At 42.8% G+C, this 26,365-nt stretch overlaps 1 protein-coding gene across 2 annotated transcripts in view; it reads left to right on the top strand.

The window, feature by feature from the left end:
• mon2 (MON2 homolog, regulator of endosome-to-Golgi trafficking) overlaps positions 1–20,455 on the top strand; it is a 58,452-nt gene extending 37,997 nt beyond the window's left edge. Inside the window, exons 22-35 of one of the 2 annotated variants that reach the window (XM_050073417.1) lie at positions 382–557; positions 757–919; positions 1,546–1,839; positions 2,067–2,265; positions 4,477–5,120; positions 7,885–8,028; positions 9,019–9,036; positions 9,607–9,735; positions 13,282–13,472; positions 13,555–13,615; positions 13,699–13,822; positions 14,099–14,306; positions 17,937–18,019; positions 18,503–20,455. In XM_050073417.1, coding sequence (XP_049929374.1) covers positions 382–557; positions 757–919; positions 1,546–1,839; positions 2,067–2,265; positions 4,477–5,120; positions 7,885–8,028; positions 9,019–9,036; positions 9,607–9,735; positions 13,282–13,472; positions 13,555–13,615; positions 13,699–13,822; positions 14,099–14,306; positions 17,937–18,019; positions 18,503–18,666 — 2,598 coding nt within the window. In that variant the 3' untranslated portion in view covers positions 18,667–20,455. The remainder of the gene's footprint in view (positions 1–381; positions 558–756; positions 920–1,545; positions 1,840–2,066; positions 2,266–4,476; positions 5,121–7,884; positions 8,029–9,018; positions 9,037–9,606; positions 9,736–13,281; positions 13,473–13,554; positions 13,616–13,698; positions 13,823–14,098; positions 14,307–17,936; positions 18,020–18,502) is intronic. The other variant, XM_050073418.1, reaches the window with a different exon arrangement.
• Positions 20,456–26,365: the final 5,910 nt, after the last annotated feature.

Below are 26,365 nucleotides of genomic sequence, written 5' to 3'. Positions count from 1 at the left end.
GAGCCTCCCTCGGCATATGGGTGAGTAGATAATGGCTGAATTTTCATTTTTGGGTGCACTATCCCTTTTAAGGCACTCCGCTTTGGCTTCAGTTTTTAAACCCTGAGGCTACATCCACTTCTTTTATACAATCTATAGGTCAGTGTAACAGTCAACCCCAGAAAATCACTACTGACAGCTAAGTGACTTACTAAGTGAGTTCAATAAAAATGACTGTAGGTGTATGCACCACACTCAACTGTTCTAAATGTTGAATGTATGAGTTGTATGTATGCACTATGCAGTGCAATAGCAAAATTTCCAAAGTAAGAATTTACTCTAAGCAGATAATTGTCTGTCACCTAACAAATCAGTTACCATCTCCCTCTTCCTGTCCCCAAGCGGCTGCAGCTTCTGTTGCTGAACCCCCTGAAGGAGCTGTCGAACGTGCTGCACGCAGACATCAGGCAGAAACAGCTGGAGAGCGTCCTGCAGATCCTGCAGAGCCAGGGAGACAGCCTGGGGCCCGGCTGGCCCCTCGTCCTGGGTGTCATAGGAGCCATCCGCAATGATCAAGGGTAAGAGCACTAAGGAGGAGGAGATGGACAAAGGAGGCAGGGCTCTACCTGTGCTGAAGTAGTTCATATTATATGTTAAATGCTAACATTTCTTCTGTGAGAGTCACCCTACATTTCTGTTGTAACTACGATTATACAAGCAAGCAAGTCAAGAATCTGCAGTCAACCAGAGCACGCTGTGTGTCTTGTTTCCCTTCAGCGAGTCATTGATCCGAACAGCCTTCCAGTGCCTGCAGTTGGTGGTGACTGACTTCCTGCCCACCATGCCTTGCACGTGCCTCCAGATCGTAGTTGATGTAGCCGGCAGCTTCGGCCTGCAGAACCAAGAGCTCAACATCAGCCTCACCTCCATTGGCCTATTGGTGAAATGACTTGTCTTGTGGTCTTTATTTTTAAGTGTTATGTTAAGATGCATTATATTCTGTAAAATGCTCAGAAAACGTTTTATCAGTTGGTCTACGGAGCTTTGAGAGGCCACAAGTAGAATAGTATGATGTAAGTGGTCAGTATACAGGTGTGCATGTGTGCAACTAAAGGTGAAGCAGCTATACTAACAAAGTTATATAAATTAAAAACAGAAATTAAAGAAACTTCCTGCCTTGTCTTAAGTATTATTGAAAAGAAATTTGTTTGTGACAGATCGACAGGTTGGACACTTTTCTTCTCCAGTAGTAAAGCTGAAACACAGTGTGTATAATATGATCAGACAATTATTATATCACATAATTCCTTGTTTTGCATTATCTTATCTAATTTACCAGCACTTAAGCACTCTACTGACATCTCATAGATACTTTGTACTGCATTCAGGACATGCAAACCCGATATTGATCTGTGGTTTGCAGGATTATTTCTCTTGGAGTGTGGCAGTTCCTGCGAGATTACTTTATGGTAATAGGATAGCTGAACTGCCAGAAGCATTTTTACTAACCTTCCTCTCCAATTTGTGCCCGCGCTCTCTACCCCCACTTCCCCTTTTTCCCCACAGTGGAACATTTCGGACTACTTTTTCCAAAGAGGCGAAGCCATCACACAGGAGCTGGAGAGGGAGGAGGAGGCTCTGCAGAAGCAGGCACAGGAGAGAGGAGAGACCCTGAACAGGCCATTCCACCCCGCCCCTCCCTTCGATTGCCTGTGGCTGTGCCTGTACGCCAAGCTGGGCGAGCTGTGTGTCGACCCACGGCCTGCTGTGCGCAAAAGCGCCGGGCAAACGTTGTTCTCCACCATCGCTGCCCACGGGACGCTGCTGCAGCAGCCAACATGGCATATTGTGGTCTGGAAGGTAGTATGCAAGAATGTGTAATTGTCTTTTGATTCAGTTAAACTGGAGGAGGCTGTCATCAGTAATGTTTGTACAAAATATAACTGCAATAAAGGGGCTGAAATACACCTCCCTTTCCTTAGAGATATACTTTGTATTTATTATCTTATTCTAAATGATCATAGACTCCCAGTGGGCTGTCTTTGGAGCTCTTCCTGCTGGTTTAACTATCTTTGTGTCACCACTAGGTACTGTTCCACCTGCTAGACTGTGTGAGGACATCGTCCACCACAGCAGACAAGGAGAAGATTGAGTCTGGTGGTGGGAACATCCTCATTCACCACTCCCGCGACACAGCTGAAAAACAGTGGGCAGAGACGTGGGTGCTGACGCTGGCAGGGGTGGCACGCATTTTCAATACGAGGCGGTATCTCCTGCAGCAGTTAGGTAAGCCTGGCACAATCTGCTCTGATACTTAAAAGGGTAGTTTAGATTTTTGGAAGTGGAGTTGTATGAGGTATTTATCCTTATCCATAGTCAGTTTATTACTAACAGTCCAGGTCAGTCTTCGAAGAAGCAGGCAGGTGTACCAACACGGAAGCTAAGCAATGTACTGCAGTGGAAGGGGGCAGCAGCAAAATGTATTCAGTCTATATCAGTTTAAGTGTATGCTATATTTGGAATATTTTCACTGCCTTACAATGCCATCAGACTGCCCCTCTTGACATAGTCTCGCCACCAGATAATCAGAGATCTCCGCCTTCTGATAGTCTGGGGACACTCCTCTCTAAAGTGTGTTTAACACACCGGCGAAAACGGCCGGCAACAAAGCAACGCCTCTTGCATTTTTGAAAAGGACACGCCCTCCCGGAAATGTGCGCTTACAAACATCAGATTAGTCTAAATGGTGATATAGTGACGTGAAAAATGTGATATATATATATATATATGTATATGTAACGTTAGCTAAACTCTGCTGGTTTTCTACCCGGAAGTATTTGTAAACAACAAGGCGATTGCCTCTATAGTCCGGCCGGACGGATGAGTCATGGCCTTGTAAAAGATTATGTGTTATTTGTTTCTATTAGTTGGCGAGAATGTGTCGCCCCAAACACAACAAACATCCACTAACTTTGACGGCATTTTCTGCGAGCGCGGCTGAGCCATTTTGTACAGCTACACGCGTTTCTAGTCGGGACTATGTTTACGAGCACAAGAGTTCAGCGAGCCACCGAAGGACCGCCCTGCGGATCTACTATTGGTTCTGCAGCGTAGGGAGTTTTTTTAAACTCTGAAATTGTATCCGCCCATCTAAACACAAAATCAGGGAGAAAGTCATCAGTCTTTAGTTAAGCAAAGCGTCTAAACTGACTGACTGACTTGTGAGTCTACTCTTGACAAGGAACTGAAGAAGTTATATTGCTCCCTTCAAAGCCAGACTCCATTGAGAAAAACAGTTATTTACTCAATGCCTAACACAGGAGTTTCTGGTCTACCGCTGCCGTTATCAGTTAGTTAGTTTGCATTATTGTGTGACTTCGGTGTTTGAAAGAGTAAGTTTGGATTCAACAGAGTCACACAGTAACACCAACTAACTAACTGATCAAGGCAGCGATAGACAGCTACTTCCATGTGTAGCGAGCTAAAATTAATGTTTTTCTCAGTGGAGTCTGGTGCCTTTGACGAGAGCCAGAGAGTGATGGGGAACCTAAGCCGTTAACAGCTTCCTTGTCGGGAAGGGTTTTGCGCTGCAAGGTAAAGCAGTGAAAATATTCTCAATGTAGCATACATTAAAACTAAAAATATATTTTTTACATGGCTTAAATACATTTTGCTGCAGACCCTTTCCACAGCAGTACACTGCTTCTCCAAACTGGGAGCGACCACCATCTACTGTAGGTCATACACTGATTATAGATAAGTGCCTCATACAGCCCCACTTCAACAGATCCAATTTATCCCTTTAACCACTGTATCCAGTGCTGTTGTGCATTGAGGTAGACTATGACAAGCTGCTGCAGTCTGCCACAGAATTGTAAACGATGCAAATTACATATCAAAATATATTCATAAGCCTCTGCCAAGTGTAGCGAAAGTTCAGACACAGCCCGGCTGTTTTTACTGCTATATTACCACACATTAAGTCATGGTAAGCCCCATACGGACAGGATTAACATTCCAGAGAGATATGAATGATAAAACATGAGCTCCTCATTAACTGCACTCATCCCTCTGAACATTTTAGCCAGTGCCAAATTACAAGAGGTGACTCATAATATACAACACATTCCCAGCCTACTACACATTAAATCACTTAGGGGAACGCTGCTCTTCCTACATACAGCGGAGATAAGATGACTAACTGCTGCTGGCAATATAATATCACCGTATGGGCCTCCTAGGATAATTGTATGTCATTCAAAATAAGCTCATATTCATATTAACTAAATATATGAACGGGAAGCTGTGTTTGCGACTGATACACCTGCGGTTCTGGCACAGCTCTCACTATGTGGCCTCTTTGAACTCCTGTTATTTGCCTCTGTTGGTTTGAAACCTCACATATCAAATTCATAATTGTCACACTTTATTTACAGCTGACAAAGGCTGCTAATTGGCAGTCTCACACTCTCTTATCATTGCGCTGTGAATCTGCAGGTGATTTCTTCGAGGCCTGGGAGGTGCTGCTGAACCACATTCAGTCAGCTGCTCTCAGCAAAAACAACGAGGTCTCGCTGGCTGCCCTCAAAAGCTTTCAGGAGATCCTACAGATTGTTACACCTGTTAAAGACTCAGATAAAGCAGGTGACGCACTCGCTGCTATGGGCGTCCCCCCAGTGCTCATCGACCCTCTCTCGGCATCCGGTCCCGGCAGACCCCTGGTGCGTTCAGATTCACTTGTCGAGCGGCTGACACGATACAATGGCGCGGAGCTGCAGGCCCCTCCCCCAGGGGAGGAGTCAGCTTTGGAAGACTCTGCGTTGTGGTGGTCGGCTTGGAACACGTGGTATCGAACAGGAACGGACAGCACAAGACCACCTAGTGGCCCGACAGAGAAGTTCTCCTTCATCCCCAGCCAGCCTTTCCTCACAGCGTTGATCCAGATTTTCCCAGCGCTCTACCAGCACATAAAAGCCAACTTCAGTATGGAGGATCTGAAGAAGCTGGGGGTCATCCTCCATGGGGCCGTGTCCGTGCCTATTAGCAGCGATGCCTCGCCCTTCATTCTCCCCTCCTACACTGAGGCGGTGCTCACCAGCCTGCAGGAAGCGGTGCTCATCGCCCTGGATGTTTTGCAGAAGGTGAGTAAAGCACAATGTAGTGTCAGGAAACAAAAATATGGGAGCAAACCATGAGCCTTTTAACATATGATGAATAAGAAAAAAGAGCCAAGTGGGGTGTCATGGTGATCTAGGAGTCTAAGACACGTACCATGTAACCGCAGTGTCCCTGATTTGAATCAGGCAGGGGACATTTGTTGCATGTCACCCCCCCCCTCTTACTCTTCTTTACACTCTCAGAAATAATTTTTAAAAGATAGTAAAATCTTAAAATCTTAAAATGCAGTGAGCCAAGTAAACCAAAAGTTATTCCTTAGAACAGTCACGTCCAAAGTCTGGCTCAGGGGCCAACTGTGGCCCACGGATCGATTTTAAACAGTCCTCAGCCTGTCTTTCAAAACATACATATGGTTAACACAGTATTGGTTAATCAAACCTGGTCACTTTGCATTTGCAATGGCAGGACAATCATACACAGGCGGAGCTAATGTGTTTTCATGAACAGACGTTAAACCAGCAAACAGTTACCTAACACCAGATAACTTCTGCTAGGTAGCAGACATGGCTGCAGCAAAGAAAGATAAAGTCAAGAGAGGGGGCCACTGCTTTCAGGAGCAGTTTTCATTTAAAGATAAAACAGTTGTGTTTGTCAGTTGTATGTGATTAAATAACCAATATGATGTGAGAAGCGGCAGGCCCCCAGGTATTTTCACATTATCATTCAAAGAAGTTTTACACCCCTGCCAAAGAAATTTGCAGTGATGTGTGGGAGCCGTCCTAATGCTTTAACCCAGTGTTTATCCAGTATATTCCAATGCGGCGAATGACTTCTTGAAGGTGCTGCTGATAACGTTTGCAACTACATGTCACAACCCCCCCTTCCACTACATAATGTCAGTGCAGCGCTGTTGCTTGAAGCAACAGTGGTTGCCAGTTCGTTGCACAACCTGCATATTTTATGATAGAGCATGTGAGACTTTGTACCAGCTCATAGTAACGTTATTCTCATGACTTACCCTGCTCTCGCTCTCTGTTTATCATGAGACCCATGCGGACCCTCAGCATCCACCTCCGGCTAGGAGACTAATGCTGCAGGAGTGTGAGCTCCTCACCAGGAACAGAGTCTGCCTGCATGCACATGATTAAAGAGCTAACTGTAGGCATGACATGGCTAATGTTACCCAACAGTTATTAACAGGTGCAACAACAGAGATGAGCCGTGTTGGTGTCAGTGTGAGTTTACTGGCTACATGTTAGCCACTGCTGCTGCGTTAGCTTGTGACAACCAGGCAGACGTTGACTGACCATTCGCCTCCCACCTCAACTTGCAACTATGAAGACTCTTAATCGCTAATATGCTATTGGCTCGCAAGCCTTGTTAGAAGCAGCAACCAAACTTCAGTCATCTTACACAGAGGTAAACAAAATATTCATTTTGTACCCGTCAAAAATTTTAAAATGTTTAACTCACAATCCTTTTTTTTAGGGAAAGCAATGCTTTTATTCTGCACCTTTCTATGAGCTCTGTGCATGTAATTACAGGGGTTAAAGTTCTCCGCCACAGCGCTGGATTTCTGGCGTGGTGAAGTTTCTGTGCGGCACGGGCAGAAGTGCTCTGCAGTGCAAGCATTTCACTCACATTTACCCCTAAAAATATATATATGTGCGAACCAGGAAAATGATTTAGGCGCACAGTGTGCGAGTAAACACAACCTACTGTTTACCGTAATCGGCATTGGACGTTTTTTCATCGATAACCAATCAAATAAATGTATTTTAAAACTCGCTTCTTTGGCTCTGATACAGCCGTCTCGCTCCCTGCCTGCAGTCCCCACTGCACTGGGCTTTGTAACAATGTCCCGCCTACAGCCCCCTCTGATTGGTTACATGGCACAAGTGATAGACAATCAACACTGATGCCTGTGCATGCTTTCACATCATGTCACATTGAGACACAGAGCTCAGACTGAGCAGGAGAGGCTCCGGTAAGCCAGCGGTAATTTTGAAGGTAAGGTAACAGAAAGCAGACAGAAACCAAAGTTGCAATAAAAGTCCTCTATGCTGAAGTTTTAAAGTCACCACCACAACGTTATATGATCCATTTCAATGATGACATGCTTGCCCAGAGGCGAAATTTTGACGTAACTGTCTGTTTAATTCACATCAAGCGCGATACAATTTTGCCAACAGCCTANGACCGCAACACCAAGCCCCCCGCTCTGGAAAAGATTTCAGATTTCAGGCACACAAATCTTCCATGCTCCACATTTCAGGCACAAAATTTTTTCTTGCTTTAACCCCTGTAATTAATATAGTGTTTTTTTAGTCTTTACAATGTCAGAAAATGCCTGTCACAATTTCTCAGAGCCTGAGGGCATGTCTTCAAATCGCTGGTTTTGTTTTTGAGTCCACAATTGTTTTTCAAATAATAAAAAGAAAAACAGCAAATCCTCTCATCTGATGAGTTGGAACCAACAAATGTGAAGCGTATCAGTCGTTTCAGCAATGCCTGATAATATGATACACAGAATATAATTAGGACAGAACATTTCCTTGTATCTTTAATTGATACTTTGACTTGATAAAGCAACCTCAGTCCTCTCTGCTATGAATACCATGTCTTTGTATTCCAGACCCTCACTCCCCCTGTCAACCAAAAGTTATTTCTTCCGATTTTGTGTCAACTCAGTCCAGGAAACAATGTGTCAGTCTGCTAAATTATGCAACATGCAGTCCCGTGGTGGAAGTCAGCAGTGTTTGTTCCTCCCTATCCTCCCTGCTGCAGGCCATCTGTGTGGGCCCGGAGAACCTGCAGGTCATGTACCCAGCCATCTTTGAACAGCTGCTACTCTTCGTGGAGTTCTCCTGCAAGCCTCCTCAGTACGGCAGGATGGAAACCAAACACGTGGCCAATGCCAAATACAACCAGGTAGGGGAAAATTGAATTGGCTGTTTACCTGCTTGGTTTTTCATTTGCAATTTGTGCCTTTCTCCAGTTTGTTTCATTAAAATGTTGGATGGTGTACACTGTTATCCATTGCCCTTCTCTCTTCAGCCATTCTCAACAAGATCATCCCTCTTCTTTGATGTTCATGAGGCATCTCCCCTCCTCCCTCCCTCCTTCAGTCTAGTCTTAAGAAGCCCCTATCATGACCCATTCATGAGACTGACAGGTTCTTCAAGACCCCCATCAGTAGCCCAAAGCCATTTCTTCCTTATATTCCCTCCCTCATGCTTCATCTTGCTGGCAGCACGCCAGAGGAAAGTTTCACTACTTTCCAGTTCAATCACAGTTCAGATTCATTAAAAAAACATTTATTTCCCAGTGATCTTGAGCAAGATTACTTCATTTATAAAACCACAAACAATTCTCATTTCTTCTCAAGAACGGAGGAGTCTTTTCACAACATTCTTCTGATATCAGTGTCTTTCTTACTCACTGTTGTTGCGGATACCTACAAAATCCAGCAGGTGCTTTGTCGTCTGGGGAATGCTGAGAGTTGTCTCAGTCAAACACAGGCAGGCTGGTGCAGTTATGCTAAGAAATGTTACACATTTCATGTCTCAAATCCTGACTGCCAGTCTGTTAGTGCTACATGTGGGGTCCAGACTCAGCCCCATCTGAATCTGAATCTGTTTAAATTGTTTAAGTGCGAGGGTCAAACAAAATTCCCACCCAGCTAAACAGATGTTACGGGTGGTCTTTATTGCCTTGTTGGCTTTTACACAGGGTTGTCAGATTGCCTCAAATGTCCTTGGTGCTAGGAGTGAGTGTGGTTTTTCCCCTAAATCAGTCCTGGTCATTGAATCTCATTTAGCCAACAAGCCACTGCAAATTCGACACAACTTAAAACAGCAGATTAATTGCGATCTTCTCTCATTCTGTTTCTTGGGACTACTCACTGGATAACCATTTTAGATCCAGCTCTTTGCACCGGTGAGTTCCGTCATCTCCTTCAGACCCCCCCCCCCCCCCCCCCCTCCCCCCCTCTATAGTTTTACTAAGCTGTGCTGAATGGTGACGACCTACCCTCTGCGGTAGATGAATTATCACACCGCATGGTAGGCTTTCACGTCTCATCTGCGTCTCCTCACTCCATGCTCCCCCTTTTCTGCCTGCCACTAACTGGTGGTTATGCCTCTGTGTGCACAGCCCCTGTGCTGTTCCATTTTCAGTTGATTTTGTCTCTTTGGTGATTTTGTTCATAAGCACACGTGTGGTTCGATTTATATTTCTTAAAGACACACTTTGTAGCATCAAGTCATTTTTTTGGCTGTAACATTGCGGCTGTGGTCATATGAGCCTAACAAAACTTGAAGCAGACTAATAGCCACTGCAACTGTCAAATAAATATCTGTGCTAATTGTGTACTTATACAAAGTGTGCCTTTAAAAACTGCTTTCAATGTGGCTCTGCCATAAAGTAGAAATAACAGTATTCAGATTTGTTTGAGTAACATCCACTCCTGTTTTTCTTTCCTCTTGTTAAATCCTGTTGCTTCTACAGGCAGAATGGGTTGCCTTAAACTATGTGCCCTTTGCTGAGCGCTCCTTGGAGGTGGTGGTGGACCTGTACCATAAAACAGCGTGCCACAAAGCTGTCATCAATGAGAAGGTTCTGCAGAACATCATTAAGGTATTTTCCTCATGATTGGTATTTATGATCACTAGACTTCCAATAAAGATCTGGGATTGATAGAAAATTTGTTTTCTGGTATTGTTATTATAAAAACTCAGAAACAATGATTTTTTTTTTAAAGAAAATGATTAATGATCAAACCTTATTACCAATATCAAAGCACCTTTTTTTTTTTAAACTAGCCCAATTAGGTAATTATGTTTCTACACTTTCAACTATTTACTTCCATAATGTAGTGTGACATACCGTAAAACTTCAATTAATAGTCCGGGCTGTTGTTTGCTTAACTCACTGAAATCAATGGGCCTATATTTTGAACAGGCATCTATGTGAGACAGGCCTTTAATTCCTTTCACACAAAACTGTTAAGCAGCAAAGATTGTGAAATCCAATCAGATTGTTTATTTAAACCAGTATAAATATTACTTGTTTAAAACTGGCTTCAGATAATATATCTATGTAAGCGTATTGCATTCACTTGACAAATAAAAAAAAAAACTGTTTTATTGAGTAAATTTTTCTGTTTTTCGGAGTAATTTTTTTATTTTTCCGTTTTTCGGTGTCTTTTTTTCTGTTTTCCATTGTAATTTTTTTTTTCTGTTTTTCGCGGTAATTTTTTTCTGTTTTTCTGAGTATTTTTTCTGAGTTAAGAGAGCAATATAACAACAGACGCTTTCATTCCTTTCTTGAGAGCTCGATATAATGGAAGCAAACATGCACCCGCTTGTTTAGTTTAATCCAGTTTTACTTTGTTTTGGGTTTGAGACACTGGGAGATACTCTTGTCTTTAAGTCATATAGATGGTGTTATCATTAGTTTGTCGACTCAACGCAGGCACCGGTCACTTGCAGGTGCCAGGTGGGAGCTTCTCGTGAGATTTTGAAGTATCTCGTCTCCTCGTTCAGAAAAAAAAATTACCACGAAAAACAGAAAAAAATTACCACAAAAAACAGGGAAAAAAATTACTCAGAAAAACAGAAAATATTACACCAAAAACAGAAAAATAAATAAATTACTCCGATAAACAGAAAAAAATTACTCAGAAAAACAGCGCTTTTTTATTTGTCAAGTGAATGCAATACGCTTCCGTATATATCAGTTATGAATCCTTCATTTGATCTTGCTCTGACAGAGGGCATCAGAGACAGAGTGAATTATGGTACTACGGGATTACGGGACCCGGCATACTTACACAACAACACTCTACCCCGTTAAAACAATACTCACAACTTTATGAAAAACCCTTTTGATGAACTCTTACTGACTAAAGTATGAATAACCTACAAGGTAGATGAGGAATGGACACATAATTTGAGGTAGCCAACAACCTGGTTTTATTTATCCGACTGCTTGGCAACCAGACCAGGCGTCTAATTTAGACAAGCGTTTATTTGTCAAAATGTGTAGCCACACCGGGCTAATAAGAGGGACTGGGTGTTTAATTGAAGTTGTACTGTATATTCATTTTAACAATTTCATGTCTGTTTACTTCCTGTCACCTTGACAGCAATGTTACCTTTGCTTCAGACCTTTGTATATATATGGATGTACTTCTTCATCCATACGTTAGTTACGTAACTTTTCACAGTTAGCTTTGTACATATTGTTGATAGGATTTACCGTTTGTGTTTGTTCATTCGTTCATTTTCCGTAACTTCATATCCTGTCGGGGGTCACAGGGGGGCTGGAGTCTATCCCAGCTGACACTGGGCGAGAGGCAGGGTTCACCCTGGACAGGTCACCAGACTATCACAGGGCTGACACATAGAGACAGACAACCATTCACACTCACATTCACACCTACGGATAATTTAGAGTCACCAATTACCCTGCATGTCTTTGGACTGTGGAAGCTGGAGTACCACGCTGACACGGGGAGAACGCGCAAACTCTGCACAGAAGGGCTCCCCCACCCCGGGTTTGAACCAGGAACCCTCTTGCTGTGAGGCGACAATGCTAACCAGTGCACCCCTGTGCCGCCATTCTGTGTTTGTATGTAGTGTAATTGGTAGTGTTAGTGGAGCACCAACGTTAGCCTGATTTTCAGAGCTTAGCTAACGTTAGTTTACTCTTTCTTACACTTGGTTCTTTAAAGAGTTGCCAAAAATACACTGTTTTGCGAAAGCTAGCAGTAAAGGTCCATAGAGCTGGCTGCCTTCATTAACTCGACAGTGCTTTTCTTCATTTTAGTAGCCAGCTAGGCTAGCTGACTGGCTAACCTTGCTATTGAAATAATTATAAACACTGTATACAAATACAAAAGGTGAAATACTATTAACAATAAACAAAGCCAAAGTAACTAACTTAGGGATGAAAAAGCACTTTGATCACCAAGGTCAGAGGTGAAGGTAACATTACCGTGGAGTTGACAGGAAGTAAACAGACACAAAGTTGTAAAACAGACGTCACAATACATAGTGCAATTAGAGAACTCTCAGCCCTTTGAGCACCAGTATTTGTTGAACCCTGTGCAGTGCAGTCAGAAAGTGTGGAGTGATGTTGTGAGACGGTTTTGTTTGTTTAGTATATAAACACAGAATCACACAGGGCAGGAAATTGCTGCTGCACTGCTATCTGTGGGATGAAACCTTTAGGCAAGTTGAACTTCTGGCGTGTCCTATCAGTGATGTCACAACAGGTGTTTTCCATTTGCTTACTAGGGCAGAGCACCACGTTTTATATGGATATTGAATACCTTGAGGTGTTGCAGATTTTAACAAACAGACACATTGTGGATATGAAGTCGTAGTCATGTCATGTCCTCTAATAGGCTAACTGTGAATCAGTTAGGAATATGCTAACTGAATATTGTGAGTATGTTTTGAAATAATTAATTCTCTTAGCTGTCTTGAGGAGTCAGTCAGTGTCCACCAGCCTGTGGGCAACTTTCACTCCACTTGCCTCTCTGATAGTATTGATCTCAAAGCTTACATCTTCAGTGCAGCAGATGTGAGGTGCAGTTGGTGCCAAATATCAATATTTTCTGAATGCAGTCTCTCAGAAACCAAAAGATTTTGTCAGTGCAAGTCACTAAAAGCCTCGACCTCTTAAAGCTGACACTGAGTCTTCTATTTTACCCGGTTTCTGACACCTGCGTTTAACTGCTCTTTTCCCAGAGTCTGTTTAAAAGAAACCTCAAACTGAGGAGAGTTAATTTGCCAAGGAGCTATTATGAAGCCTCCCAGTGGACAAATCCAAATCTGGCCCCCACCCCTTTTTGTCTCCAAAACAAGAAGGCAATACTTGTAAAATCTCAACCTTGGGGAACCCAGCTGTTCTCTGAAAAGAGGGCTTTGTCAAAACGACAGTCTATTACTTTGTCTGCTTTTGTAGAACGAATAGGACCACTGCCTGCAGAAACTGTTTCCTGCTTTGATGTTTGTTCTATGAATTAAAGTCTCTTCACATTTCAGTATGAAAGAGGACGGTGAAAGGTATGCAGGGTGCTGCAGTTGGTTTTACCTTGAAGTCTTACTCTGTGTTTGAGTCTCATGATGTTTTATTGTTGCTGTCTCCTCCTTTGTTTTTCCATTCACCCTTCAGACTTTAAGAATGCCCTTGGGTTTGAAGTATGCCTGTCCATCAGAGAGCACCTGGAAGCTCGCCGTGTCATCTCTGCTCAAGGTGCTGTCTATTGGACTGCCGGTGGCACGCCAGCACGCCTCGTCGGGAAAGTTCGACACCATGTGGCCAGAGTTAGCCAATGCCTTTGAAGACTTTCTTTTTACCAAAAGGTACAGATTTACACATTTAAAGTTTAGAATGTATAATTTCGAAGCTCTGAGTGCCAAACTCATTGGGGTTTCCCTTTTATAGCACACCTCCAGATAACTTGTCCATCCAGGAATTTCAGAAGAATGAAGCGATTGATGTCGAGGTAAATACTTGTTTCTAGCCCCCAGCATGTCAGTGTGATTCTGTGTAGGAGCCAACACCAGCTTTGTGTCCTCCTCATTTTAGGTGGTCCAGCTGATCAGCACAGAGATTTTACCGTTTGCCAATTTCATCCCCAAAGACTTTGTTGGCCAGATCATGACTATGCTCAATAGAGGCTCCATTCACTCTCAGTCTCCCTCATTTACAGGTAAGATGCAACTTTGGCAGCTAAAATAATTTGACTTCAGCTGTGTTGTTTACTTTGTATCCCTGATGGGACAGCGAGATTGGCCAAGTGCTGGAATCATACTGAAAAGATTTAGTCATTGGTTTGTTGCAAAAGCCCTCCCTGTGGCTCCTCACCAACAATGGCTTCTGTCAAACTCCTCAAGACAGTAAAGCCCCGTCTGTCCACTCATTGTAAATCACTCTGGCGAGCGGCGTCAGCAGAATGTCTAACATGCAAAGGGTTTTCCCTTGACAGAGGCAGAGATCGATGTGCGGATGAGGGAGGAGTTTTCTAAGGTGTGTTTTGAGACGCTGCTGCAGTTTTCCTTCAGCAACAAGGTGTCCACCCCGCAGGAGGGCTACATCTCCCGCATGGCGCTCTCTGTGCTGCTCAAGAGATCCCAGGATGTTCTCCGACGCTACGTAGAGGATGAGAGGTTGAGTGGACGCTGCCCCCTGCCCAGGTACATCCCACGCACCCTTTTTTTTTTTTTTTTTCCTTCATGTTTTATGACAGACTAAAATCAGAAATTCAGCTCTGAACACTGGTGTTTGTTAGCGACATCATTTTACCACTGAGACATTTCACAATGCAAAACCAAGACCACCGCAGCTCCAGCTATGCATCCATCACCCATCATCCATCATTTTTCATTTTCTCTCTCGTAAACAGCACAAAACCACGGTATTTCTCCAGTTTTGTACACTAGCACTTTATTTAAGTGTTGGGTGTAACGCTTCATTCTGCAACACGCTTCTGTTTTTTGCCTCCTAAGCAACGATGAACGTTAAATGGTTCCCAAGGGGAAATTGCGCCATCAGCACAGAAAATAGCAAATGGGTGTTTGGGGAAGTTCATAAAAATAGGATAGTTATGATGTACATATTAAAAGCAATTGCAAGGTTGCTTAAATTCAAACATTTTAAACAAAATATTTTAAAATGAGATTAAAAATATGTGAGAATGAGAAAATCATGGATTGCATAATGTCATTAGAGCATGTAAAAAACAGCTTGAAGAGCAAATTATATACAATATGAAAAATAAGAAATGGTTTCACGTCATACAACACCAGACTGGACTGCTGCAACAGTTTCCTTAATGCTTTGTCAGCCAAAAAACTGAAGAAACTACAGTATATCCAAAACTCAGCTGCTCGTCTTCTCACACACTCCCGCGACCACATAACCCCCGTCCTTCATAACCTCCAAGAAAACCTTCAAAACACACCTTTTCAAACTGCCTATAACCTCTAAAATGAATGCACTTCGCCCTGTCCGCATTATTTCCCTCTCTACCTCCCTATTGATTATTTCATCTTATTGAAAAGCGCTATGTAAATCCAGTGTATTACAAATCTGTGTTAGACTTAGAGTGGAATAATTTTACACATCTGAGTGTGTTTACAGATCTTGGAGAGTGCACAATATCAGACTTCACTTCACGATTATCATGGCCAAAAGATATAATCATGATTTTTTGGGGGGGGAAAAATGCTATTAACTTTGTTTATTTTGCATTTTGTCTCTTTTTTGGCAAATGAATTACACTCAAAATACGAGTGTAGCATGGTGGAGAGAGAGTCAGTAACCATAACTGTACAAAAAGAGCAGTTACACTTAACAGATGGTGAAAAGGAAACCACATGGTGCTGGGAGAGGGAGACAATGCAAGAACAAGAACAAACGGAAGTGATTTAAGAGGCGCTGGATTATTTACATGATATTATCATATGTGTTTTATTAACACAATATCAATATTTCAATGTATATATATTACGGTTATTTTTAATACTGGTATATTGAGACAAGATAAAAGAAAAACATGAGAAAAATGATGTATAATAGACAATATCTCTGGATCTGCTCCACAACTCAGGTCTTGTGCTGCTTAGTCTGTTCAGCATAGCTCTGGTATCTGGGTACTTTTAGAGCAACTCATGAAATGGGGGAAGGCATTTTGGTGTTTAGCGTGCAGTTTTTGCCTGTCAGCTCACATGCTCAGATTCTGCTGCATCAGTTTCGACCTTTTAATCCCCCTCACTGTCCATCATGAGTCGCACATTGTCATAGGAGTACAATGCTACAGCTGGAGTACTCATATTGATGTATTTGTAAAACTGCATAATTTACAGCAAATAGTTTTTATAAATTGTACATTATAAAAGTTGGTTTGTAAGATACAAACAGGAGAAGGTCTTTCCCGTGGCTGTAATGCAACACCATAACCCAACCACAACACACCATCAAGTTCTTATAAATCTGACCACTTGATTGTATTTAATTTCTTGAGCAACATTTCGTCTATTTTCGCTGCTTGCTACAGCTCAACATGTTGCATGATCATGAACATAGTATACTGATTTGCCTCCTATCTCATGTACAGTGGAGGGAAAATGAATCTTAAGCCCCTTTCCCATTGGAAAAAAAACAAAACAAACACTAACACCCACTAACATCTGGCTTTTGTCTTTAGTGGGAACGGTCCACTCCAGGGACAAATGACTCTGCAGGAGTTATAGGTAGTTGTTGGCTCAAGCTCCACGGGCAGTGGTGGAAAAATGACACAAGAATGGAAGTGCTAATTTTCGTCCCTTTTTCAGGGCGATGCAATGACGCACCATCACAAATTTCGTCCCTCTCTGTCCAAGCCATGCTCAAACAGTGCTTAAAAGTTAGTCAATGTAGGGGCACCCATTAGCTCACCTGGTAGAATCCAACTCAGCCTCTTTTGCTGCATGTTGTTACATCCTGGCTCTTTGACTGCAACAATATTGGGAGACGAGACGATTGTATAAATCGTTAAAAGCATATTCATTTACAAAAAAAAAAGATAAATAGCTGAGTAAAAGTGAAAGTCAGTGAACAGCCATGTCTGCGTGTATGGGTGTGTGGAAATGAGCTTTTGGGCCTGTCCCAATACCCACACTTCCCCGAGAAATACCCGCTTGCACTTGGTTGTGCGCGTTCACGTTTAGGGTAGTGGTGCCCCAAAACAGAATTGAGGTAGTGGAAGTGGTTTCCAACACTTAAAACACGCCCTAGATTCCAAGGGAGCCCCGACCAGAACACGTTGCGAAGTCAGCAACTTCGGCAGGTTTTAGGGTACAATTTGTTACTGTACTATCGGAATGTAGGCTATACAAACAACAGGTGGTTGGGCGAGCGTAAACTCATCAGCAACTTGGTTGAACACAGCGTCAAAATATTTAAACAAATCGACTTACCCGAAGAAAATCGATCAGAACTAGAAGACGTCGTAGGCGGCTCCTGTTTCCAGCATTTCTTCTCTGTTGATTCATCAGACGGAGAAGAATAAACATAGCACACGCCACAACACAAGTAGCACACGCCACAACACAAGCGCTGGAGCCGGCATTTTCAAACCTGAATAACTACCGGTATCTTGCGTCGCTACTACGCGTGACGTCTGCCTGCACGTCGGCCACGCCGATTTGCATGAAGTGGTGTCACATTTCTTAGGGAAAGATCTCTACCATAATATTTCTCACTTCCTTCATCAAGGGTTATCTCGCAAACGAGGGCACTCAATACCAAGTGGAAGATTTAAGGGATAGAAATGGGATTGGGCCTTTATATCATGAAGCACACCAGGCTTAGGTGTGGCTCATGATGTTAATGACGGCCCTCTGCCTTGACCCACATCCTGTAACAAAAAAAGAACAGCCAGGAAAACAGGCACACCTAGTGGAGCGGAGGGATTGTCACAATGCCGTCCCCTCTCTCTCTACCCCTTACGCGCTAAAGCTTTCCTATCTCATAAAGGTTAGTATGGTTTTCAAAGGCTTAGTGGGTTGATGCACTAAAAGGATACTTGTTGCTAAATTGTCATGGAGGGTAAACCTTTGCAAAACCTCTCATCACTGTTGTCCACAAACTTTGTTCATTTTTGTCTGTGTTGCCTTGTTTCTCTAATTATAACTTCGCACTCAACAGCTCTCACCAGAAAAAAAACAGACATATTTAAATCAGGTGTTTACTGTCTCCCTCTCTCCTCGAACTGTAACATCTCCAGGCTCTCTGTACTGTATGTCTTTGTAGCTAATGAAGGTCCTTGGTCTTTTTCGTTCCAGGCAACAAGTGACAGAGATTATCTTTGTCTTGAAAGCTATCAGCACTTTGATGGACTCACTTAAAAAGACACAGCCAGAAAATGGTGAGTATCAAACTGTGTCAAGGATTAAACAGATCTTAGAGAGAGGTGACGCTGTGAAAAAGCTTGAAAAATACAACAATGCCACCGTATCTATCATCTATTCATTTCAGATAAATGTGTCAGAGTACAGTTGGGACCACTTTTCAAATGAGTTTTATCTCCAATCTGGGTAAAACTGTTTACGTTTCCAGCAAGGTCAATTACAAGAAATGATTATTTTTTAACCGCGGTAGATTGAAGTCGTTCTAAAATTACGTTTTTGAAGTGCCCTTCAAGATGTTTGCATTACATCGTCCTTTATTCAGAGCAAAACTCATTTCCATACGCCTGTGGGAATTTTATCCAGGAAATGATTTCTCTGATTGCCTTCTATCACAATATATCAAATCAAATTCTCTTCTTCCTCTCCCTCCCATCCCCACTCCTCCTCCTTTGTATTTTTTTCCCCTCTCGCTCTGTGATTCTTTTGTTTACTGCCTGCAGTGGACGGCAACACATGGGCTCAAGTGATTGCCCTGTACCCCACACTGGTAGAGTGCATTACATGCTCCTCGTCTGAGGTGAGCTCAGCCCTGAAGGAGGCCCTGGGGCCCTTTAAAGACTTTATGCAGCCACCCGTCTCCAGAGTCCAGAACGGAGAGTCCTGACCAGGCTCGCTCTCGTTTGTTTTTTATAATGAAGAAATCTTGAATGTGTCTTCTCGACCCACGTGCTTCACAAGCGCACGGACGCGAACTCCACGTGAGCCCCATCTACGGTGACATGAAGCAACCCACGGTAAGCAGGGGACCGCTCGGACCACGCTGATGACCCCGACCTTCATACGCATCATCGTATGCTTCTCATGTGAGCTGATTACGCCTCTGCCCCCTCCATTCTCATACAGACTGGCTGCACTCTTGTGTTAACTACAGAGATTTAAAAAAAAAATTGCAGTGTTGCCTCTGAGTTTAGTTTGTTTTATTCTCCGATGAGGCCGAGTCGATGTACAGTGTGTGGTGATAGTGTTGATGATGTAATTAACAAAAAAAACAAAAACAAATGCAAAAACCGGGGCTTTATTGATCTTAAGAATGAACACTTAGACTTTTGCAACATTTTCAACAGTGAGGATTTTATGCAAGAAAACAAATCTTACTGTAACATTCCATGTCATCTTTAGCCAGCCATCTGAGAAGGGATGTACTTGTCTGTATAAAATAAATGGGACAATTCTACAATCAGCTCTGTGCTCCGAGTGTGCTCAGTTACAATGCATGTTAAGGTCAAAATAATTAGCTATTAATATCAAACCCGTTTTTCAAAATGTGACATCCCTGATGAAAAGAAGAGTCACTCTTACTATCAGCCAGGATTCCCCTGCAGCAGTCACTTTTATTTCAGAATAATATTTGTAGTGTCCTTATCTAAAGATTAGTATTAGAATTATTTGAATATCAAACGGACCGAACCTCGTTAAAATGTCACCACAACCGTAGGTGTAAATCTGTTATAGTCCATCAAGGTGGTTGTTGTGATTCACCTACAAATTGTTTCATTATCAAACACACTAAACAAAGCAGCAGCTACAACCGCTCTTGCCTGCAGGTGGGGCAGGTGTTTAAATTGTAGCTGCTTCTTTCTTTGCCTGTAGGCAGCGGATTTTAAATGTCTACATCTGCTGGTCAAAACCATGGATGGATTAAGAGACATGGATACAGCATTGGCGGTACATGAAGCCAAAAAAGCCAAAAATCAGTGCTGCAACTACATCATTGGGCTCATAGAGCAGACACACCAGAGACTTCCGCATGCCGAGCTGGCTACTTCGGGTCTAGCGCTCCGCTAACTTTTTTTTGTTGTTTTTTTAACGATTATTTTCCTGGGTTTTTTGCCTTTAATTGACAGGACAGTGTGTGAAATAGGGAGACAGAGAGAGAATTGGGACTGACACGTATCAAAGGGTCGCAGGCCGGACTTGAACCCACGACCGCTGCAGCGAGGCAATGCCTCTGTACATTGGGCGCCAGCACTATCCACTACGCTACCAACGCCCCTGTGCTCAGCTAACTTAAGTGGGGATAAAATGATTTAATGTTGTGGCTCTTCTGGACTTTCCAAATATTATCAGGTCAAACGGACTAAATCCAGATAGTGAAACGAGGCATTTTGCGGGGGTTATAATGCTCAAAAAAATGTACCTAAATGTCTCCTTCCTAGTATAGGTTTATGGGAAAAAGTCTCAGAGGTTACAATTCCACTGTTTGGCCACTACAAAAATTGTCTTAAAAGCCAGGTACACTTCCTGGGGGCTTGGTCAGGAGTGCCAAAGACTGCAGTTCCTCAAATGGCCACTTGAGGCTGGCTCCAAAAGCAAGTCAATCCCCATAGACACCTATGTTAAAATACCTGACTTTACAGCAGAAATAAACATGTTTACAGCCTGGTACAAAAAAATGGTTTGGGTCTCTATAGATAATTTTCCTGTTCATAACAAGTGTACCAAGGTCGATTTATATGAAAACTAATTTAAATGAATCTAAATGTGGTCACTTCTGGCTTCAAGAATCCAAGATGGTGAAGAATGCCAAACTCAGGGCTTCAGAGGTTGACTTTAAGATAGCAATGTCCATTATTTTTACACAGTTTATGGTCAGAACTGCTGTCTCCTTGAGATTCCCGTCATCACTTAGCATGTAGAACAGGTCTGACAGTATCTGAAAAAGCTCCCCCTTGTGAAGAATGTGCAGCCTAACTGGAGTTTGTGACTGAAATAATCCATAAGCCAATTAATATGGAGATTTAGTTAAAACAGGTACACTGTGTGTTCAAGAAGGTCTCGGTCTGGTTGTGTTGGTGCACACCCAAATGTGTTCACACCTGCCCAAACGAACTGCACTGAGGGGGCAAATAAACTTGAGTTCGAGAGTGAGAGTGATTACTTGTGTATGAGTCTACGTTAGTTTTTAGGGAAATTCTGCGTAGTATACCCTTAAATTGAATATCTCAGATTCAGATTCAGATTCGGATAACTTTATTAATCACATAAATGAGTAATAAAATTTTTAAAAAAAAGAAATAGAAAATATTCCAAGGAGTTCAGTGGAATAAAAGATTCTATGAATAATAAAAGTTAATAGACACATTATTGTGAAAAATTTACAGAGCATTTAAAGACAAACAGCAGAGGGAATAAAAGATTTTCAGTACCGGTTCTTTTTACAAGCAGGTAACACGTAATGAAGTCCTGTTGTGTCACTCCTGTGCAACAATGCTGTTTATACTGTTTCACTCTATTTTATCATTTTAATGTATCAGAAATATTGTCCTCCATTTATGTTCATTACTTTAGTTATTTTATGAACACACTGATATAATTCCCAAAATACACAGAAGTGTAACATATTGATTTTTATGTCCTGCATAATTTGAATTTGAGGGACATTTTAAAGAGAATATTTTGGACACTGGTGGTCAGGTGTGTTCTTGTACTGACAGTATGCTATCAGCTCTGTACAGTAGGTGGGGTTATAGTGACAACAGGGAGAGCTCAGGAATAGAAAACACCTCTTTACACCTACAATCCTTGTGCTCAGTGCCCACACACACACACACACACACACACAAACTGACACGGGTACCCACCTCTGCATGCTGCAGGGACCCCTCTGCTCCCTCTCAATGTCCCCTGGAGGCCCTCGAGCCCGAGTTTCTTATCATCCAGTAGGTCATATGAGGGGAAAGGAGCGTTTTGTGGTTTGCACTGAAGAAAAGGAGGAGGAGGAGGAGGAGGAGAGCGGAGGGAGCAGGTCTGCTTGGGCGGGGTTTCCCTCTTATTTCAAGTCTGCACAGAAGAGAGGAGCGAAGCGAGAGAGGACGGAGCGTCTCCGGCTGCATGGGAATGTCGCTGGAGCCGAGACGATGCATTTCTTCAGCGTTTTTCAGTCGTGTCTTTTAATGTCCTCGTTTTTATCTCTCGCTTTGTGACCACGTACTGGCTGAGGTAGTAGTTTGTGCTGTTGGTTGGGTTGTGACACTGCCCGCTATGGAGATGACTGCGCAAGCTACTGCCTTGCTAGTGCTGGTGCCTCCACTTCAGCCGAGAGAGAGGAGGGGGGAAAAAGCCCTGCTCGCATCGCTCTTATACGGTTATAACAGGTAATGCACACCGCTATCGCTGCAGCTTGCCTCCGTGGTGTATCTGAATCTGTAATGTACTGCTTTTAAACGTGGCTCATGGTTGAATGTTGCATTTTGAAGCTGAAGCTTGAGACCTGTATCATGTTTCATCCAATAAAATAGTGACTGATTGTGCGGGGAAAAAGCACTTTGTATGCAGTTTTAATTTTTCTCACACCTCATATGTAGACTCACTGACATGCATTTGATTTTAATCCGTGCCGTAACGCTTTTCTTGCAGGATGGAGCAGAGAGCATGCATGTATTAGCAGGAAATCCGATATGCAAGTTTGTGTAATTCGTATGCACATTTTTAAAAATGCGCGAGGAGGTCGATATCTGGTATGGATTTGCATAGTTTTCCACCACCTCAGGCGGAGTAGGCTGTGTAGAAAGCATGTAGGTCACCAGTACTGTTGCTATGAGGAGAGGAGTGACGTGGCTCCTGCTGCCCACAGAGGTATCCTACAATACATCTGCTCTGATACACACAAGCTGGCTTCATGGCTTCTCCCTGACGTCCTTTTGTTGATAATGCTGCATACCATCAGACACTGGAGCAGATAGCGTGTGCTCCTCCTGCACCTCAACACCTCTTTTTAATGCAGGACAGAGCTCAGACATAAATCTGTGCAGCGCTGTTGGCACTGTTCTAGTAATAATCTGATTATTATAAATCTGCATGGTGTGTGTGTGTGTGTGTGTGCCTCGTATTTGAACTCTATGGCGTGCACAGACAGACACACCACATGATCTAACCCCCACAGGGCGTTTCAGCAGTGGTGTCCTCACAGAGGTCTGGGAGTCCAGCACTGATGTGGGTCATGCGTTGTGGGTTAACCTTTGAAAATCCTCCCTCTGCTGCCCAACAGCATCTGGCTGCTCTGTATCACATTAGTATGGGCAGTCAGGGGTCTCGTGATGGGGGTGGGGACCGGAATGGATAATGAGCTTTGATTGGCTGCAGGGGCCGTGCAGCCTGGGTCGATGAAACCGTGCAGGGGCTGCAGTCTTGAGTTCAGACCCCGTCAGCCCAGATGAGAGCAAGCCGCGCACTCGGTGACTGACTGACTGAAGATTAAATCCTGCGTTTGACCTTCCAAGAAGACTCGCATGAAATATTTATGAGTTCACACTTGATAGTGTGTTAGGCTGAGTTATGCTCATCTTGGGCCACAGCTCTGCCCACTGGCATCTGTGCTGATATTAAACAATACATTCTATTCCAGCTACTCGTCGTGGAGATGCACGTAGGTTGGAAAGCTTTTCTCTTGCAGGAGAAGCAGGCTAGTAAACAAACCACACATGAGACTTGTGGTTATTGTCAAGCCTGTTGAGCAGCAGTCCTACAGGTCTGCATCACATGCATTCAAATAAGAGTCTGTCTCATGTGAGAAATACAAGTAATCCAGCCTCGGGGTAAAAACCAAACATCATTTATCATATCCTGACTGTAAAGAGAGCCAGCCTATGGACCAGTGAGCAGCGCCGAGGCAGCCCATGTCCTCATCCATCTTGTGTCAGAGCTCTCATTTGAGCCGGGCCGCAGATAAATCATACTCGAGGCAGCCCGAGCCCTAAAGCAGTTAATTCGAGCCCCCTGTGGAATATGCCCGCTCGGGTATCACAGCTGCACCACTGAAGCAGCCGCACCCTTGTCCTGACAGGACAGTCGACCCTCATGTGTGCACTCTGTGTTCATCAGATACCTTCACACATGCAACACATTTGGACTTCATGCTTAAACTATTCGATTAAGTTAGGGCTGGACGACGTGGAGAAAATCAAATATCACAAGATTTCTGACCAAATACCTCAACATGGATATTGCAGTGAAATTATAGGGTGGACTGTTGGGGCTTTCACAAAATATTTACACAATTTTTTGATTAATAACCATCAGTAATGTGGATAAAATGACTATGTGGGTAAAGTTAAATAAAACAGAATAGTCTGGTAACTTCACAAAATTACATTTCTTTACTGGAATGCAGCTTTTAAAACCAAGGAAAGACGATGCTTAAATATTACGATGTCCAAACTAACATGATATGTAGTCTCATATCACGATATCGATATAGTATCATCAATCATCAGAAAAATACTTGGTAACAATCTTGATATTCATTCATGAAGCATACATTTGGGTTTTTTGTTGTTTTATATGACTTTAAACAGGGCTTCAGCTAACAATTATTTACATTATCAATTAATCCACTTATCATATTTTCGCTTGAGTAACAGTTTATTAATAGTTTAGTCTGAAAAACACCATACAAATGGTTTGTTTTGTCCGACCAACAGTCAAAACATCCCAAAAATATTGAAGTAACTACAATTCAAGACCAAGAAAAGCTGCAAATTCTCACATTTAAGCACATTTAACCATCAATGTTCAGCATTTTTTCTTGAAAAAGTACTTAATTTATCGATTGAAAACAGTTGACGTTTCATTTTCTGTCAGATAACCAGTGAATCGTTGCAGCTTTAATGCTAAACTTCATCATCTTCGGACTGTTGATGCAGCAAAACAAGCGATCTGAAGATGTCACTTGGATTCTGAGAAATTTTGATGGTCATTATCCACAATTTTCTGACATTTTTTCAGCCAAAGTATCAGTGGATTTGAGAAAAATCAACAGTGGAATTGCAAACAAAGGCCTGGGGCTGCGCGATATGCACAAGAAAAAAAAAATTGTGATTATTTTGACAGATATCTCAATGGCGATATGATTTACGATTTTTAGTGAGGCCGGTAATTTCTGCGTTTAATTTTCACTGAAAGAACATAAAGCTTGGGTCTGTACCAAACTAGTGCGTTTCCTGATGTCTGGAATACGATTTGTAGGCCGGGGTTTCTCTGTAGCACCGCAATGCTTCATTTATAATAGTATGATGTGACACATTATACCTGCAGCTCCTGCGATTTGGGTATTGCATCAGCCATATTGCGATGACAACAATATTTTGATTAGTTGTGCAGCCCCAACAAGGACGCTTGAAAAGGTTGGCGCACATGGGACAGGTTTATCTTTGGGGATTTCTGGCAGAAATCTGTCCATTTTAACCCAAACCACAATTTGTGTCCAAACCTTAACTAATAAAACCCGTTCTGGCAACAAGCCCTGAAGGCTAACACCTCACAACAGCATGATAAGTTGACTGACAGAAAAAAAATTGGCAAGTATTTTGATAATTGATTTATTTTTTAAGTCATTTTTCAAGCAAACATGCCCAACAGTTAATGGTCCCAGCCTCTCAGACGTGAGGATTTGCATTTTGTTGCCTTATGTCACATTAAGCTGATTATCTTAAAACTGTTAATCATACAAAAAATTCAAGAATATGATTGGCAGAAAAATAAAAAATAATAAAAAGAACAGTATCTGTTCATTGTATCCTCCACTGAGGAAAACTCTGTGGCTCCAGCAGCGCGTCACCTTTCCAACAGGCTACAAGAGATGAGTATCTCGCCGCAAGCCCACTCAGCATCTCCCTCAGATCTATCCACGGGTGGGGTGGGAGTGCTGTAACCTTGGAAAAACAAGCCGCCCACAGGAATGACTGTGTCATCATTGCCGTCATCCAATCTGGACCACACACACGTGTGGCGAGTAGGAGTGGAGTGCCAGATCAGTGCTGGCCTGACTGGAGGAGGATGCGGCGCTGGCCTGTGGGGACCAGATGGCCCTCCAGCTCCTGCAGAGGACCCAGGAGTGTGAGACTCCCACGACAGCACTTTAGCATCGTCTGAGTGTGTGGTGGCATTCATAAAGGTATATATGTGTGTGATGTGCTCATACACAGATCTTCGTGTGTGGGGAGGATAAATCTAATGAATTATAAAAGCGATTGCTCACAATATATAGACACTATAAACCTTTCCTGTCTGCTCTGTTATCCCTCAGAGCATTTACCCATCCTATTATTAGCTTTACTTCAAACATTAGAAAATAAATACTAAAAATGAAAGATAAAAATAAGAGGAAGATAAGGATCATTGATAAGATAAAGACATTAACAGGTTATATCAACCACCAAAGACAAAGAATATGACAAGGAAGTGCCACAGAACATTGTTTCCTTTCCAAAATCCAGTCAAAATGACCTGCTCGTATTGACTTGCATTGTGCAGCAGTGCCTCTTAATTGGTCTCAGGTGCAAACAGAGCTGATTAAGCTCACTGAT

This window comes from Epinephelus moara, chromosome 20 (genome assembly GCF_006386435.1).
Source record: "Epinephelus moara isolate mb chromosome 20, YSFRI_EMoa_1.0, whole genome shotgun sequence".
Lineage (NCBI taxonomy): Eukaryota > Metazoa > Chordata > Actinopteri > Perciformes > Serranidae > Epinephelus > Epinephelus moara.
Note: the sequence above shows the minus strand (reverse complement) of the source record. Positions and strands in the feature narration are given on the sequence as shown.